At 50.6% G+C, this 17,779-nt stretch overlaps 1 protein-coding gene and 2 long non-coding RNA genes across 4 annotated transcripts; 1 reads left to right on the forward strand and 2 right to left on the reverse strand.

Annotated features, from left to right (window-relative positions):
* Window positions 1-3,875: 3,875 nt before the first annotated feature.
* On the reverse strand, window positions 3,876-4,386 carry LOC123643306. Its single transcript, XR_006736753.1, has 2 exons — window positions 4,351-4,386; window positions 3,876-4,140 (listed from the first exon to the last, which is right to left on the reverse strand). It is a non-coding gene; the product is annotated as an uncharacterized LOC123643306 (long non-coding RNA).
* A 59-nt stretch (window positions 4,387-4,445) lies between these two features.
* On the reverse strand, window positions 4,446-9,099 carry LOC123643307. Of its 2 annotated transcripts, XR_006736755.1 has the most exons (4): window positions 8,926-9,099; window positions 6,135-6,283; window positions 4,575-4,692; window positions 4,446-4,468 (listed from the first exon to the last, which is right to left on the reverse strand). It is a non-coding gene; the product is annotated as an uncharacterized LOC123643307 (long non-coding RNA). The 2 variants fall into 2 exon arrangements; XR_006736754.1 differs by lacking the exon at window positions 4,446-4,468 and having other exon boundaries at window positions 4,489-4,692.
* Window positions 9,100-9,293: 194 nt separating this feature from the next.
* Window positions 9,294-16,921, forward strand: DTYMK (deoxythymidylate kinase). Its single transcript, XM_045559525.1, has 5 exons — window positions 9,294-9,457; window positions 9,981-10,089; window positions 13,250-13,340; window positions 14,804-15,001; window positions 16,468-16,921. Exons 1-5 carry the CDS (start codon window positions 9,328-9,330, stop codon window positions 16,576-16,578), a joined length of 639 nt encoding a protein of 212 aa, XP_045415481.1. The 5' UTR covers window positions 9,294-9,327; the 3' UTR covers window positions 16,579-16,921.
* The last annotated feature ends 858 nt before the right edge of the window (window positions 16,922-17,779 follow it).

The following is a 17,779-nucleotide window of genomic DNA, read 5'->3' on the forward strand; positions in this document are numbered from 1 at the left end:
CATTCTAATAGGAGTGTAGAGGTAGCTCACTGCTTTAATTTGCAATTCCCTAATGACATGACCTTGGGCACTTTTCATATACATATTTGCTATCTGTATATCTTCAGTGAGGTGTCTGTTCAGATCTTTTGTCCATTTTTAATTGGGTTATTCACATCATCATGCTACCCATTTTTCTACTACTTACGTTTTTAACTTGATAATCTTTGAGAACATCTGGCCATTTGTTACTTATTCTGAGACAGTATGGGGACAGGATTGAGGCCTCACTTCTGACAAAGGGAGGCAACACGGGGCTGCAAGACCCAGACTAGTTAACTACAGAAGAACAAAAAAACACAAATGACCTCCTGGCCACTGGAATTCAGGCCGTGCCCACATAAGGAGGGGGCCAAACCGTCTGTCTCCTGAGTAATGTTTTTCCAAGATCACCAAAGTAAGATGCTGACTCCAGCTGATAAAGGAACTGGCTGCCAGAGACCCCCACACTGATCTTAACCTGACTTTTCCCTCATTATAATCTCATTTTAATGCTAAAAATCACACCCAGGGGTGGATATTTAACATGCTAGTGAGACATACAACATATGAAGAGGTATGTAATAGAACCATGCAGGCTCAAGAAAATCTCCACCTCTACATGTTTACATGGCACCCTTTTCCTGCCTGAGCCTCTTTAAAACTCTCCCTCAACACTCTAGGAAGCAGCCTAAGGGTTTTTCCTTTGTGCCGATTGCCTTACTTCGAACATGAGCCCCAATAAAGTCTTGCCTTTGGTTCCCCTTTGGCCTCTCGTTAATTTCTATTGCATAGAGAGCCCAAGGGCCTGCACTGGTAACATTCGACTTCATCATGTTGACTAGATATATTTCATTGTGTTGGTGTATCCTACTTTAACAAACTCCTTACTGATGTACACTATTTAGTTTCCAGTTTTTTGTTATTATAAATAATGCTTTGGTGAACCTGCTTATGCAACCAGCTGTGTGTGTCTGCTCCAGTTGTCTGTCACTGTGTAACAGACTACCTGAAAACTTAGTGGGCTAAAAGAAACATTTTATTATACGGCACAGTTTGAGTCAGGAATTTCACTGGGGCTCCGCTGGGTGGTTCTTCTGTTCTGTGTGATAGCACAGAGGTCACCGGGATGGCTACAAGAATGCTTTCAATTGGCCCCGTGGACTAGAACACCTTCATGTGGCCTCTCCAGCATAGCAGTCCCAGGTAGCGGTACATCTTACCTGGCCACTCAGGGCTTCCAGAGTGAGCGCCAGGAGGCCTGGGTGGAGGCTGCAAGACTCTTGTGACCTCACCTTGGTAGCCCCAAGACATCACCTCACTACATTCTATTGGTCAAACAAGTCACTGGGGCCAACCTAGGTTCTGGGGGAGGGGAATTGGACCCCCACCAAACAATGGGATAGTAGCAAGGACTGTGGCTGTGGAGGCCATAGCAGCTCCATCTTGGATGCTACCCCACCATGTGGGCTCTAGCCCCAGGAATGCCTCTACTTTACTCTATGCCATACTGTAAACCTGCCTCAGACAGGTTCACATTCTTGCCTCTTCCCGAGGGGTTGACTTCAATTGTCCTGTGCAGTCACCCATGTGGTATGTGAGCCTCAGGTCTGGGGAACAGTGTGTGGGGTCCAACATGGCTTCTGTTCATGAGTCTCTGCTGAGTGTTTCCCTCTGAGAAACTGGATTTCTCAGCCTCCTTCTTCAGCCTCTCTGTTCTCTCGGCCTTCGGGATAGATGTGCGTAGACCTGCTCCCTGTGGAACAGTGGCCGTCTGTAATCTACCACAGTGTCTTATAGCTCTTTAGGATACATTCTTAGAAATAGCATTGCTGGCTGCAACTTTTAAGTGCTCATACTTTTAAACAAATTGCCCCAGGGGAAGGTTACCAACTGACATGCTCACTGACTATATTTTCTATACATTTTGCCAACCCTCAATGTTTTAAATGTATTTTTTCAATTTTAAGTAAGGCTAAATATATATTTTTTAACATATCTGTTGCCTATCTGTATTTCTTCTGCCATTTCCATCTTTATGTCTCTTATTAATTCTCTGTAAAGAAATTGGTCTTCATGTCTTTCATCTAAAAACATAAATTTTTTATTATTGAGAGCATTGGTCCTTCATATATCATATATTGAAAATAACTTCTCCCAGGTATCAGTTTTTATGTTTCTTCATTCAAAAAAAAAAAAAAAATGACAAACTCTTGCAAGAACCCTGTTTTGGAAACTGCCAGAGAGAAAACTCCCTTGCCGTCTTTCTCTCTACTGCTATATACTTAGAGCAAGTTTCTCAATCTGGGCACAATGGACATTTTGGGCCTGAAATTCTTCGTTGTGTGGTGCCGTCTTGTGCTTCATTGGATGTTTATTAGCATCCCAGCCTCTCCCCACCAGATGCTACCCCACCAAAATTACAATGTCCCCAGACATCACCAAATGTTTCCTCGGGGCAAAATCGCCCCCAGTTGGAAACCAGTACTGTAGGGGAAAGCTAAGCTACTGCAGCAGAGAAGCCCAGCCATAACGTAGTGGCTTAGAAAAGACAGAATTGTATTTCACTACGTGACAGCTCCAGTGGGGGAACAGTGTGGGAGGTGAGCAGCTTCACAGGGTCACTCAGGGGCCCAGAGTCCATCTCGCCTGGTAGTATCTGCCCCCAAAAGGCCTTGCTGTTGTCTGAGTGGTCAAGGCTGGGTTGCAACGGGGATGTGGTGGGGAGTGACTGGAGGGGACGCAAGCCTGCTGCCTGAAGGAGCACCTGCCACATCTGCGCACTTCCGTTGGAGATGACTTAGTCTAACGTCTAACTGCAAGGAGGGCTGGGAAACGTGGCGGGCAGTGCTCAGCGCAGTCCTGTTCTTCGGGGAGAGAGTGGACTGGATTGTGTCCCTCCAACATGCAGATGGTGAAGCTCTAACCCCTAACGTGACTGTGTTTGGACGCAGGCCCTTTAAGGAGCTAATGAGGGTTAAATGAGGTCATCAGGCTGGGGTCCTCATGAGAAGAGGAAGAGACAGCAGAGCACTCTCTTTGCCACGTGAGGACACAGTGAGAAGGCGCCATCTGCAACCCAGCCCCAGAGCCCTCACCAGGCAGCAGCCCCGCGGGCACCTCGCTCTTGGACTTCCAGTCTGAGAACTGTGAAAGACAAACTCCTATTGTTTCGGCCAGCAGGTCCCAGTATTTTGTTATGGAAGCCTGAGCAGAGGATGGCAAGGACTCTGCTGGGCAGTTAGCAGAGTCTGACGTTATCCCTGTGGGATGGAGTCGCAGCGCACTAAGGAACAGGGACTAGCAAAGGGGCTTTCCTGCCGCTTTACGTTTTTAGTGGAAAATTCAAAACACGTGAAAACAGAACCCAACGCCCTACATGCCCACCCGGCAGTTTCAGCAATTATCAACTGTGGCCAATTTTACTCCACCTGTGTCTCCAGCTACAGACCCAGCGCGTCTGGAAGCAGAGCCCAGCAGCCCGACGTTTCACCCACGAGGTGGACGCCCTCGTGTCCGCCTATCAGAAGGCCACGCGGTCGTGTGGACAGACTCTGATTCCTGCCGCTCCCGGGCACGCTGTGCTGGAACTCAGGCCCCAGACTTCGTTGCCGGTGTGGCAGAACTACAGAGGAGATGACTGTTTAGCCACAGGGCTCTCCTCTGCCCACGGCAGGCCATGCCATCGGGATGGGATGCTGCGGTCATCTTGTGATCATGAAGGAAAAGGCAAGAGAACTGCTAAGGTGTGGACCCAACACTTGACATCACTTGTCCAAACCACAAGGGAGTTTCAGTCTAGGTTCAGTTGCTCACTGCACAAAGATCCAGTTACTGAGACAAAGAGGACTCCCAAGTAAGAAAGGGACTTTTAATACACAAACACAGACATCTTGCAGGAGAATGGAAGAAGCCACCTCAAATCCGTCTCTCCAACTAACAGAGATCTTGGGGTTTTAAAGGAGGGGCCCTGTGCCTTGGGGCAGGCGGTGGTGTACCTACTAAGGGGCTACAGCAGTGCTTTGGGGGCAGGTTGTAGGGGGTGGTGAGTCCTGGTGTCAGGAGTCTGCCCAAGAGCCTTCAGAATTTCAACTCCTTTGCCTTGTAGAAAATCCACCATTTCTGGGAAACAACTCAAAAGGTCAAGTAGTTAGTTAAGGGACAGGATTATTAAAAAAATACATAGGGGCCCAGGCACAGTGGCTCATGCCTGTAATCCTAGCACTCTGGGAGGCTGATCATTGAGGTCAGGAGTTCAAGACCAGCCTGAGCAAGAGCGAGACCCCATCTCTACTAAAAATAGAAAAATTAACTGGGTGTGGTGGTGCGCACCTGTAGTTCCAGCTACTCGGGAGGCTGAGGCAGGAGGATCGCTTGAGCCCAGGAGTTTGAGGTTGCTGTGAGCTAGGCTGGTGCCACGGCACTGTAGCCCGGGTGACAGAGCAAAACTCTGTCTCAAAAAACAAAAACAAAAAAAAATATATATATATGTATGTGTGTATGTATATATATATATATGGGTCATTGAAATTTGTCCAATGGGGCCAGTTACACACTGAGTAGAAGTAGCTCTTAGTTAACTCTGGACTTCATGTAAGGTCAGATAATTAAATATCTTGATGCTCCAAGCGGCAGCTGGGTCGGCACTCTGGGACCGGCAGTAGTTAAGGGCACCTGGATAAGAGAGGCATGCCATGTCGGGACAGGCAGAATAAAATCTGCTTCTTGTATCTCAATAACAAATGTCGCTGTCTGTGCAGTTTGAGCAATTCCTGCGGGAGCCCCTCCCCCCAGCACACAGGCTCAGCCAGCCAGGTTCTACCTTCCCCTCCCCCCTTCCACAGCAGGAACAATAAAAGCCATGTTGAGTGCCCAGGTCAGTTTGCTGAGAACGAAACCAATGAGGTCAATTTTAGAGAGGTGCCTTCACATGTGCTATCAAAGCTACGCACATATTGTATCTACAAGGTTCGCTACACTAACAGCTCCACGGAGATTCCTGAATTCCCAATTGCACTGGGACTGCTGATGGCTGCGAACTTCCTAGATTGTTAAATAAAATAAATGATAATAGACTGTTAATTTTTCAATACTTAAAACCTGTAGTTCAGTTAGTAATTTCTCTGTACATAGCATGTTGCCTGTATGCAATTGAACTATAAAGTTCATTGCAAAGCAGATTATCTTATGTTTTTGCATATCAATCAGGGTTGAAATTTGTTTGGTACATCAACAAATTAAGGACATTTTCACAAACAGAAATGAACAAATATGCCAGTTAAAAAACAAAGGCTTCAGGCACCTGTTAAGAACTGGTCCCACAGATCATTCATTAAGGAAATACCTTGCTGACCTCCCATGAACAAGGACATGCAAATTGCAACCACGTCTGGCACCTAAAACTAAAGCCTGTGGGATTCCACACTAATGTGAATTACAAGTTTATCTTTGCAGGTAACGTAACTGGAGACAAGACAGAATCTGGACATTCTTCCACCCACCCAGGGACATCTACATGATTCCTGCTTCCTCACTTCCTTTTTCTCTTCTAACATTCTTCTTATTTTATGTAAAATGTAAATGTCCTGGGCCTCTCAAGAATGTAACAATTTAGCATGGGCAGCTTCCCCTCCTTTCCTTTCTCTCTACATGCCTTTAAATGCTGAAGGTTCCAACTTCCCCTTCCAAAGAACAGCCACAGCTTGTCTGTGGTCTGAGTTTTCTCAACTTTGGCTTCATGAAACCTCCGTTGATTTTTTCCCCGCCTCGGTCATGTGCTGGGTTGACAGTACCTATCAGCTGCGGTGGCTGCATGAAGGGATGGCTGAACCACAAAACAAATTTTAAAGCTGCTGCCTGAACGGGGCCCACGCCAGCTCTGAACATTGCATTAGCCTTGGGAAGGCACATGGCCAAGCTTAACATTAAGGACTGAAAGCAAACCATCCTTCCAGACCCCAAAACTGAATCAGGCAGGGTGCTCTCAGGAAAACATACGCTAGGTATTGTCAAAGAAAAAGAACCCAAACCCTGTAAAATAATTTAAAGAGATTTATTCTGAGCCGAATACGTGTGACCACAGTGCTAGAGCAGCTCACCAGGAAGCCATCACCTACCTCCTGGTCTGCAGCAGGGACGCAGATGGTTCTAACGCTCTTCAGACATCTACCACGCTCTGGCTGTGACTGCCTCCCAGGAATAGTGGCCTCAGCATTCGGAGCGCTCGCGCTGGCAAACTCCAACACAGAGCTGCATAGACGTGATTCTGGAAAACATAGTTTCTAACTTTTCTTCTGTTAAGCTAGAAAGTGATGTTTAGCTGACAACTGACAATTTGGCTCAAATAGATACTAGTATTTTGGACATCAGAAATATTAGGTTATTAAGTATGGAATATCCAATTTCCTTAAGTACTGAGTTTGACAGTTGACATCTCTGACATCTCACTTTGATACTTCGTTTTCTTTTTCTTTTTTTTTTTATTGTGAAGGTACAGCCTCATTCTTTCAAACGCATGTTTTGGATTTTCATTATCTTTCAAAATTTTTTTTTTGGAGTCAGAGTCTCGCTCTGTTGCCTGGGCTAGAGTGCTGTGGCATCAGCAACCTCAAACTCCTGGGCTCAGGCGATCCTCCTGCCTCAGCCTCCCGAGTAGTACGGACTACAGGCATGCACCACCATGCCTGGCTAATTTTTTTTTCTATTTTTGGTTGTTTGGCTAATTTCTTTCTATTTTTAGTAGAGACGGAGGTCTCGCTCTTGCTCAGGCTGGTCTCGAACTCCTGACCCGGAGCGAGCCTCCCGCCTCGGCCTCCCAGAGTGCTAGGATAACAGGCGTGAGCCACCGTGCCTGACCACAATTTTTTTTTGTTAGAGCAATTTTTACGAAACCATGGCTAAGTCAAAAATTTGTGTTATTTTTGAATATGAGTTCTGTCATAGAATCAATGCAGCACAGACAGCTCAAAATATCAATGAAGTGTTTGGAAAGGATGTGGCTAATGAATGCACAGTATGTCAATGGTTTGAGAAGTTCCGTCCTGGTGATTTTAATCTTGAAAATGGGCCAGGTGGGCGCCCTGAGACCCAGGTGGATAATGATGAGCTGAAAGCTATACTGGAAGCAAATCCACCTCAACCTATGCATGAATTCGCTGCAAGGTTTGATGTTACTATTCCAACAATATTGGACCACTTGAAACAAATCGGCAAGGTAAAGAAGCTGGATAGATGAGTTCTGAGTGAATTAAACAAGCATCAGAAGAGAAATCCTCTCGAAATAAAGGCAAACAATTTCTACACTGTATTATGTGTGATGAAAAATGGATTCTTTTGGACAATTACAAGCATTCAGCACAATGGTTGGATAAAGTGCCAAAACACAGTCCAAAATCAAATATTCATCAAACAAAGCTAATGGTGTCTGTTTGGTGATCCAGCGCTGTTATTATCCACTATAGCTTCATGAAACCTGGTCAATCAATTACAGCAGATGTCTACTGGATGAAATGGTGAGGATGCTTGCAATTAAGCAGCCGAGATTTGTCAACAGAGATCGACCAATCCTCTTGCAAGACAAGGCTCGACCACATGTTGCACAAACAACACTGCTCAAACTACAGAGGCTGGACTTGGAAACTCTCTGTCATCCACTGTATTCACCAGACCTCGCACCAACTGACTACCGCTTCTTCCAGGCTTTGGACCACTTCTTGCAAGGAAAAATATTCCATTCTCAACAAGATGTGGAAAACACTTTTCACGATTTCATCGCCACTCACTCTCCAGGCTTCTACACTGCTGGCAAAAACAAGCTACCGTTAAGATGGCAAAACTATGTTGATAGTTTAGGCGCATACTTTGAGTAATTGTACTGCTTCTTGTTTAAGAGATAAGCAACTATACTTTTGATTTGAAATTGGACATTTGATACAACAAATTGTCTGGGTGTGGTGGCTCATGCCTGTAATCCTAGGACTTTCATAGGCCAAGGAGGGAGGATCGCTGGAGCCCGCGAGTTCGAGACCAGTGACAGCAACATAGTGAGACCCCCCTCTCTGTGAAAAATAGAAAAATTAGCCGGGCATGGTGGCACATGCCTGCAGTCCCCGCTACTCGGGAGGCTGAGGCAGGATTCCTTGAGCCCAGGATTTTGAGGTTGCTGTGAGCTGTGATGCCACTGCACTCTGGCGTGGGTAACTAAGTGTGGGGGGATAAAAAAGGATTAAATAAATAAAAGAGCTTCATCTAAAAAATGTCCAGGCAGCCTGGATGTCCCCAAGATTAACAGCAAACGTTACTAACTGCTTTCTAGATTCCAGGGATTCTCAGGACTTTTTCACCTTTCTGTGACATGGAATTGTTGTCATCAGAGAACCTCAAATCGTTGACTGAGGCCGAGATCTCAATCACTGGAAGTTTAGTAAGCCAAAGTTGAGGACGCACCTGGGAAAAACACTAACCACAGACAAACCTGCGGTGGTTTTTGTGAAGCGGGATTTGGGGCCTGAGGTTTTAAAGGGGAAAGGGGGTGGGTAGCGAGACAAAATGGTTGCATTCTTGAGAGACCAGGAAACCTGTACTTCACGTAGGGTGAGGCGAATGTTAGACAAGAAAAAGGAAGTGAGGGAAGTATCAACTATGCAGATGTCCCTGGTGGGTGGAAGGACGTTTGATCTTGTCTCAGGTCTGCCCCTGAGAAGACAAACTTGCAATTCACTGACAGTGCGGAAGGGAACGGCCTTGGCAGGTCCTCGCTCGCGGGCGTCCCTCCAGGGCCCGGCGCCGCGCACCTCAGGACCGGCGGTTCCCTCGGGAAAGCGGCGGGGCGTGACTCGGCCCCCTTCCTCGCACACGGAGTCGGGGCGACCCTGGGATTGTCACTTTCCTTCACTCTTCGTGACTCACGTTTCACAGGAGTCGGAGGCACAGAACGGAAACAGTCCGTACGGAGCCAGCGCGTTTCTGGCACTGCCGCGTGGCCCGAGCCCGGACAGCCCCGCCCTGCTCCGCAGGACCAGGTTCCGGAACGCCGAGGGGCGCGGCCCGGCCCGCCCCCCGCACCCAGACTCCCGCCGGCGGCCGCCCAGCCCGCCCCCCGCACCGGCTCTCCCGGCGGGAACGGCCCGCGCGCCCGAGGTCGGAGACATCCGGCCGGGAAGGCGGGACTCCCACCGGAGCGGGCGGCTCCTAGAGACCCCGGCCGACCCCAGCCAATCCCGAAGCGCCCGGGAATGCCGGCCAATCGCGGCGCGCGCCGCTGGCGCCGGCCAATGGGAGCCGCGGGCGGCGGCGCGGCGCGGGGCGGCCATGGCGGGGCGGCGCGGGGCGCTGATCGTGCTGGAGGGCGTGGACCGCGCGGGCAAGAGCACGCAGGCCGGCCGGCTGGTGGCCGCGCTGAGCGCCGCGGGGCGCCGCGCCGAGCTGCTCCGCTTCCCGGGTGGGTGGCGGCGGCGCCCTGCGCCCGGCTCCTCGGGCTCCGCAGCCCGTGTCCCGTCCCCGCGGTTGCGGACTCTGCCTGCTTTGGCGGCTCGTCGCCTTCTCGGGCTGACGGCGCGTCTGGTCTCGGCTTTGTCGTTAGGGCCGGCCCGGACCGCGCCCCTGACGGCGCCGCGCGTGCTAGGCGGCCGCGGGCGGTGTCGCGCGCGCGCAGGGCAGCGGAGCAGAGGCCTGTGGGTGTTTGTGGCCTGATGCCCACGGCAGCCCGTCCCCCGATCCTACAGATGCTTCCTGCGAAGTCTCTACTTTCTGCCCGAGTCCTTTACCCTGAAGCACCTTCCGTCCCGCGCCTGTTCCTTGCCGCCCTCCCCAGGGAGACTCCCTGGGCTTCAGGGCAGGGCCAAGCCCGGCTAGAGATTCAGCACCGTGAAACCCAGTGGGAACGACACGTTCAGCCCAAACTATATGCTACGTAGATGGAAAGCCTGACCTCATTTGCATTGGTGTTTTTCTCTCTTTTCTAGAAAGATCAACTGAAATCGGAAAACTTCTGAGTTCCTACTTAGAGAAGAAAAGTGAAGTGGAGGACCACTCTGTGCACCTGCTGTTCTCTGCGAATCGCTGGGAACAAGTGTGAGAACCTGCCCCGCTGCTGCGCCCGAACCAGGCCCTTTGCCGCCTCCTGAGACTCAGTGGTGTTGACAGGCGGGGGCGGAGGTTGTGCTGTAATGTTTACAAGGTTCTTTCACTCATCAGTCCTGTGAGCAGAGGCGGTGCAGCTCCCAAAGAGCACTAATGCTTTTTCTTCCTTCTGCCCGCCCCTACCTCCCGCCTTTGTAACTAATAGACTTTTTTTTTTTAAAGATAGTTTTAGGTATACAGAAAAATGGATCAAAAAGTAGAGTTCCTGCATACTAGGGATTCCTTTCCCCCACCGACCCCATGTGCTCTCTTGTTTCGCCTATTATTTATATGTTGTATTGGTGTGTTATATTTGTTACAATTGGTAAGCAACATTGATACATTGTTAACTGAAGTTCATACTTTGTATTAGGGTTTACTCTCCAACCTCCTTTTTATTTTACATCATAGTAGGCTTCCTCTTCATTCAACATTTAACTAATGTTCATTGAGTGCCCGTGGTATATCTTTTCAAATGTTTTTGTTTCTGTTTATATACACATGGAGATAACACCTGCAGTCAAAGTTTTGTTTTTTAACATAAATGGGGTCATACCATATAAATTACTTGTCAGCTTACCTTCTAACGCTGCCTTACAGATCTCTTCACTTACACATCGCTAAACTGTTCTTCCTCTTTCTTTTTCACTGCTGTAGAATGTTCTCCAGAAAGGTCACTCCATGGTGCATTGAGTGTTTCCTGCCGGTGGACTTGCCATGGTTCTCCTGGTTCCTGTTGTGTGAAGCCTGCATTATCTGCTCTGGCTGAGCTTTGCATCTTGCTTGGACAGGCTTTCCCCACTCCAAGTTTTAGATGAAAACAAGACCATTTTTATAAACTTTTAACACGCTTGGATCTTATAGAGTAATTGTTCTGATTTTGCTTTTTGTGGCTTTGTAGAAAAGTGACCGTAACACATACATGCCCAGTTCAAAATGAAGAATAATCCTGGGTTTACTTTCTAAATAGTAATCTTATCCCAGGTCTGCATCTCTCCTGTCCATCTGTTCTGCCACAGCTTGCTTGTTTCACTAAGTAGTATGTGTTTAAGTTTTCTGAATATCTTATTGGGCTTGATAGTTTATTTTTTAAGTGCTAATTAGCAGTCCATTGTCTGGATGTACCGCAGTCTACCCATTCACCTGCTAAAGGACATCTTGGTTGCTTCCATGTTTTGGCAGTTATGAATAAAGCTGTTATAAACATCCATATGCAGGTTTTTGTGTGGTTATAAGCTTTCACCTCCTTTGGGTAAGTACCAAGGAGCAACATTGCTGGAATGTTTTTGGTAGGGTATGTTTAGTCTTGTAAAGTACTGCTAACCTGTCACCAAAGTGGCCGTGCTACTTTGCATTCCCACTAGCAGTGAAGTGAGTTCCTGTGGGTGCACATCCTCCCCAGCATTTGGTGATGTCAGTGTTCTGGATTTTTGCCATTCTGATAGGTTTGTAGTGGTGTCTCGTTTTAATTTGCATTTCCCTGAGGATGTTTGATGTGGAGCATCTTTTCATAGCTCATTTGCCAACTGTGTATCTTCTTTGGTGAGCTGTCCATCAAGTTCTTTGGCCCATTTTTTAATGAGATTATTTTTTTTAATTTCAAGAGTTCTCTGTATATTTTGGATACCAGATTTTTACCAAATATGTCTTTTGTACATATTTTCTCCCAGTCTGCAGCTTGTCTTTTCATTCTCTTGACCATGGCTCTCCCAAAGTAGAAATTTTTTATTTTAGTAAAGTCCAGCTTATTAATTCTTTCATGGGGTGTACCTTTGGTGTTGTAGCTACACAGTTATCTCCAAACCCAAGGCCACCTAGGTTTTCTCCTATGTTATTGTCTAGGAGTTTTATAGTTTTGTGTTTTACATTTAAGTCTGTGATCCATTTTGAGTTTTCTTGTTTTGTTTTTAGTGGCTTAAAACAACACACATTCATTATCTTACCGTTCCCCAAATAAGTCTCACTGGGCTAAAAAAAAAATTAAGGTGTCAACAGGGTTGGTTCCTTCTGGAGGCTCGGAGGAGAGAATCCGTTTCCGGAGGCTTCCTGTATCCTGGGGCCCCTTCCTGACATCTCTGCTAACCGGTTGCTTCAGTCCTCACGTCTGCTCTTTTTTTTTTTATTGAGACAAGGTCTCGGTCATCACCCTCGCTGGAGAGCAGTGGCGTCGTCATGGCTCACAGCAACCCTCCTGCCTCAGCCTCCCGAGTAGCTGCGACTATAGGCGTGTGCCGCCGCACCAGGCTAATTTTTCTATTTTTTGTAGGGATAGGGTCTCACCTCACTTTCTCAGGCTCCTGACCTCAAGTGATCCTCCCTCCCTGGCCTCCCAGAGTGCTAGGATTACAGGTGTGAGCCACCATACCTGGCCTAGTTTCTGTGAAAGTGTAAGGTCTGTGTCTAGATTCATTTTGTTACATGCGATGTCCGATTGTTCAGCACCATTTGTTGAAAAGACTGTCTTTGCTCCACTGTATTCCTCTGCTCCTTTGTGAAAGATCAGTTGACTCCTGTATGGGTGTCCTGTGAGCTGAAGGCCCCAGTGAGGCTGGCTGGGAGGAATGGATTTGACTTGGCCGTCTCTGGCTCAAGTGATGTTTCTTGCTAACGTCAGGCCCCTTGTCTTTGCACATCTACAGTCTCCGTGGCTGTGGGGATGATGGTGGCCCTGTGGGTTGTTTGGTTGAAAACGTCCTTGCAGTCCAGGCCTGGGGCAGGAGCGTCGGTGCAGCACTTGCTGGCTTTGCCTGTCCCCTCTCCGCCACCGTCCTTTGCGGGTCTTCGTCTCGGCAGGGTAGTGCTGGCCCTGCCCAGAGAGCTGAGAGCTTTTTCTTCCCTACCTGTGTGTGTAGAACATCTAGCTCCATCAGTTGTGTTTGTTACTGTTGCGTGGGGTTGCCTTTTCCATGTTGAGCTTTGCTGGGAGTGCCCAAATGGCATCTTCTAAAGAGAAGATCTAGAGCTTTCTGGAATAAAACTAAGGTTACAAATCACCGTGGTGTAATTGTTGTTATATAGGATTTCTGAGTTGTGTTGTCAGAATAATTTAAGCAGGACAGTTCAGGGCCTTTGAAACCAGGACCAGGGCTCAGGAATATTTTCTGTTTTTCAGGCCATTAATTAAGGAAAAGTTGAGCCAGGGCGTGACCCTCGTCGTGGACAGATACGCGTTTTCTGGTGTTGCCTTCACGGGTGCGAAGGAGGTGAGTGCCGCCTGGCGTCCTGTCGGTGGGGCCCAAGGTGGGCCCAGGGCTGCACCAGTTACAGCATGAGTAACACGCTGGAATTACTCTTTGGAGTTTTATGATTCTCATATTCCTTTTACCTCTTTGCTGGATTAATTTGGTTTTGTTTTTTTTTTTTTTTGAGACAGAGTCTCGCCCTGTTGCCTAGGCTAGAGTGAGTGCAGTGGCGTCAGCGTAGCTCACAGCAACCTCAAACTCCTGGGCTCAAGCGATCCTCCTGCCTCAGCCTCCTGAGAAGCTGGGACTACAGGCATGCGCCACCATGCCCGGCTAATTTTCCTATATATGATTTTTAGTTGGCCAGATAATTTCTTTCTATTTTTTAGTAGAGACGGGGTCTCACTCTTGCTCAGGCTGGTCTCGAACTCCTGAGCTCAGAAGATCCACCCGCCTTGGCCTCCCAGAGTGCTAGGATTACAGGCGTGAGCCACCGCGCCCAGCCCCAAAAATAACTTTTTAAAGAACTTAATCTTACCTAAAAAAAGTCAGCAGTCATTCTGTAGTGTCACCAAATATTGTGTTCAAATTTCCCAGCACTCTCTCAAGAGCTGTTTGACATGTCTTGCTTATATTTTTATAGTTAAATAAGAATCCAATTAAAGTACATTTCCACAGCTCTTCCTAGCATTACAATTTTTTAAAACTTTACTTCTGCGAGGCCACTTTGAAGCATGCTGGGCTTCCCGTCCAGAGACTCATGATGGCAACAGCCCTTGATGGTGACTGACTGCGAAACGGTGGCCTTTTGTCGTTAGTGTGGGTCCTTAATCATTGTGTAAATGACGGCCTCTTAATGCTGGCGTGTCTTCCTCCTGTGTTAGCTGCAGCCCTTCCCCTATGGGGGGTTAAGTGTGTGACAGGGAGGATGGGACAGCGGCCGAGGCGCCGGGGGCTCGTCCTGTGCATCCTCACTGCCGCGGGCCTGGGGGAAGCTCCCTCCTCAGCTCCTGGTGTCCGGGGTGTGTGGCCTCGGGTCGCAGCCTTTCTGGCTGTGCCTTTCCTCCAGAAATAGGACATGTTTGGAGGTTGGTGGTGGGGACAAGAGGGAAGGTGCCTGTGAGATCTCGCGCTCAGGGCTGGCACGTGGCTGGGAGACGACACGCAGTGGCCTCGGGGACTCCCCGTCTCCGTCCCACTCTTCTGAGGCGCGGACGCCCTGGGGCCTGTGAGTGCAAGGACACGGCCAGGGCTTCTCGGGGCGCTGCTCTCCCCCTAGGCCTCCTAGGCCAGGTGGGCCTTGAGGGTCTCTGTACACGGACCATGCTCCCGTCCTGGCCAGGGGGTCTGGAGCTGCAGCAGGAGGTCACCGCAGGGCCAGGCTGTGGGTGACCAGGACGTGGGCCGTGGGCCGTGGGCCGTGACTGAACCAAAATACTAGATCCCACTGAGCTTCCCTTCCCTGTCGGGTTCTTTGTTGGCAGAACTTTTCCCTGGACTGGTGCAAACAGCCGGACGTGGGCCTCCCCAAGCCCGACCTGGTCCTGTTCCTGCAGCTGCGGCTGGCGGACGCAGCGCAGCGGGGCGCCTTCGGCCGGGAGCGCTACGAGGACAGGGCTTTCCAGGAGCGGGCGCTGCGCTGCTTCCAGCAGCTCATGGGAGACGCGACCGTGAACTGGAAGGTGAGGGTCCGACCACGGCGGCCTGGGAGCCCCCAGGAAGGCGCAGGCTTCGCCCGTGTGGACCAGAGCTGCGGCTCTGGCACAGCCGCTGCCTGTCTGGTTTCCCCCCGTGGAGCCTCGGGGGCCGCCATGCGGGGTTCTAGTGCCTGCTGGGTTTTGCAGGGCATGTTGGCGGGTGAGAGGCTTTTGCACAGTCCTGCGCAGTCGCAGCCCCTCTTCAGACGCGAGTCCCAGCCTGTGCCTGTGTCTTGTGTCACTGCCGTACCTGGCCGTCCCCCTGTGCACAGAACAGTGTGCCTCACCTGGCTTCCTGCAGGCCCAGCGCAGGCCCGGGCTCCGTCTCTCTGCTCCCTCCCCTCCCAGGATGGCTCTGGCAGGGGTGGACGCCTGAGCCTGAGCCGGCTGCCTCTGCTGGCTGGCCCTGCTCTGGCCTCCGCCCACCTCGGCCCAGGGCAGCCTCTGTCCACACAGCAGCGGGAGGAGCCTGGCAGGCCACCTGCCTGCACGGTCCAATTTGTGGCCGCTGTCCACGCGGAGCTTAGTCCTGGAGCTCCTCTGGCCCCAGCCCGACTGGTGTTGCCTGCAGACAATGCTGATCACTCAGGTCTTGTTTTCTGGGACAGAGGGCAGAGAACAGCACCCTTTTCCATGAAATGCGCATTCTCTTTTGCTGTAAGCCAGCCCTGAGAGCCATGCTGGACAGTGGCTGGAGCGGTGACACCTGGGAGGGGTGGCCCTTGGGAGGAATCCCTCTCACAAGGACGTGGTCACAGTCTTCCGGGTGCCTTCTCAGCCCTGGGAGAGCCCAGGTGTGCTGTGCCGTAGGCCCTGCCGGAGCTGAGGGCCGGGGCCCAGACCCGCAGCAGCAGAGGCGATTCCGTCCTTTCCCTCTGGTGACCCACGCGCTGTTCGTGTGAGGGTGAGCACAGCTGTTGGGACAAAATGCATCTGTCCCAAGAGGGCGGGAGTTAGACCCAAAGGTGGGTTGGCCCTGCTGGGCAGCTTCTGCCATGGAACTTCCCACGCTCCATCCAGACACCTCTGGGAGTGACCGGGGCATGGACGGGGCGGGGGCTGCCCTCCGTGCCCATTTCCTCCCTAGTGACCTGGGACAGTCACCCAGCGCTGGCGTTCGCTGCAGGTGAACCTGACTGCTGTGGGCTGCACCTCCCCGCTCCGGCCGGCCGGCCTCGCCCAGGCCTGCTTAGGAGAGGAGTGAGCAGTCGGCCACCATGTTTCCCCTGCATCTGGGCTGTGGCAGGAATTGGGGTGCTCTGTGCCAAGGACGCTGCCAAGGTCAAGGCTGAGAGGAGGGTGTGGGCTGAAGGATCCCGGAGGTCCCTGTGCTGTGCCAGGAGGCTCAGGTTGGCCTTTCCAGAGCTTGGCCAGTAAGAAATCCCCAGATGCGCTAGGACAGAAGGGAAGTGTTAATGGTCATCCTTCTCTCCTGACTCCTGTGGGAACAGATAGTCGATGCTTCCAAGAGCATTGAAGAGGTCCACGAGGAGATCCTGGCCCTGTCTGAGGACGCCATCCACACTGCCGCCCAGAGGCCCCTGGGGGAGCTGTGGAAGTAACCGCCTCTGCGGGAGGCCCTGGCACCCAGCCGTATTCAGATTCCACAACTTCAGGAGCTGTTTCCCAGGGGCAGAAATCTCAGGTCACCTCTGCTGACCCAGCGCTGGATGCACCAGGGACCCCTGCGGTGGGGACATTGGCAGTGTGGACCCCACACCTACAGTGGAGCAGTCTTCCTCTGCCTTCCGCTTCGTCCTGAAGATGTTTCTGTATTGCTATATTTTCTTATTGAAATTAAAGAACTCTGAACAGTTTCATTGAGATCATGAGAAATGATAATCAATTGGAATTCTCCTAAATTTCTTACAGGTACTAATAAAAATTGACCTGAAAATGTGTTTATGAAAGGCTTCCCTTGTCTTTAAAGTTTTACTTCATAGGGTCTTGCTGTGTTGCCCAGGCTGGATTTGAACTCCTGGGCTCAAGTGCTCCTCCCGCCTCAGCCTTCTGAGTAGCTGAGTGCAGGTGCGGGCCACCGTGCCCTGCCCCTGAAGGCTTCTCTTTTCTTAGACACCAGCTGAGGACTGAGCTTTGAGTGGGAATCTCCATCCCGGTGGGGAAGGGCCCTGCTGGACCTTGGTTCCTGCCTGGTTGAGGGGTTCCTGCTGTGGTCTCAACAGTGGCCGCCGAGCCCCCCGAGTCCTGGCCTTTCAGGGCCCAGCCAGGCTACATATCTGAGTGGCATGAGGACTGTCTTGTGAACACGTGGGTATTAACTTTGCTGTTATTTTCATCCTAACCCTGGAGCTTCTCATTCCATTCCAACCCTCCTTTTTTTTTGAGACAGGGTCTGCCTGTCACCCCAGCTAGAGTGCAGTGGTGTCGTCATGGCTCACAGCAACCTCAGACTCCTGGGCTCAAGCATCCTCCTGCCTCAGCCTCCCGAGTAGCTGGGACTACAGGTGTCACCACAGTGCCCAGCTAATTTTTCTATTTTTCTGTAGAGACGGAGTCTCACTTTTGCTCAGGCTGGTCTTGATCTCCTGAGCTCAACCTATCCTCCCGCCCTGGCCTCCCAGAGTGCTGGGATGACAAGCGTGAGCCACGGCGCCTGGCCCCACCCCTTCTACGTGGCCCTGAGATGGATGACTTGACGCTTCCTGGGCGAGAGCCGCGTGAGCGAGCTGCAGAGGTCAGGCAGGGCCCCCGCGAGGGTAACGGCTGTGGGTCTCGGGACTCCTGTGGCCGGGAGACAGATCC

This window comes from Lemur catta, chromosome 8 (assembly GCF_020740605.2).
Source record: "Lemur catta isolate mLemCat1 chromosome 8, mLemCat1.pri, whole genome shotgun sequence".
NCBI classification, from domain to species: Eukaryota; Metazoa; Chordata; class Mammalia; order Primates; family Lemuridae; genus Lemur; species Lemur catta.

What these genes read in the sequence shown, in the direction of transcription:
- DTYMK (XM_045559525.1), top strand. Translation starts at nt 9,328, where the DNA reads ATGGCGGGGCGGCGCGGGGCGCTGATCGTGCTGGAGGGCGTGGACCGC. An exon ending in CGAGCTGCTCCGCTTCCCGG is followed by an intron (nt 9,458 to 9,980) that starts GTGGGTGGCGGC and finishes TCTCTTTTCTAG; the next exon opens with AAAGATCAACTGAAATCGGA. An exon ending in ACGCGACCGTGAACTGGAAG is followed by an intron (nt 15,002 to 16,467) that starts GTGAGGGTCCGA and finishes CTGTGGGAACAG; the next exon opens with ATAGTCGATGCTTCCAAGAG.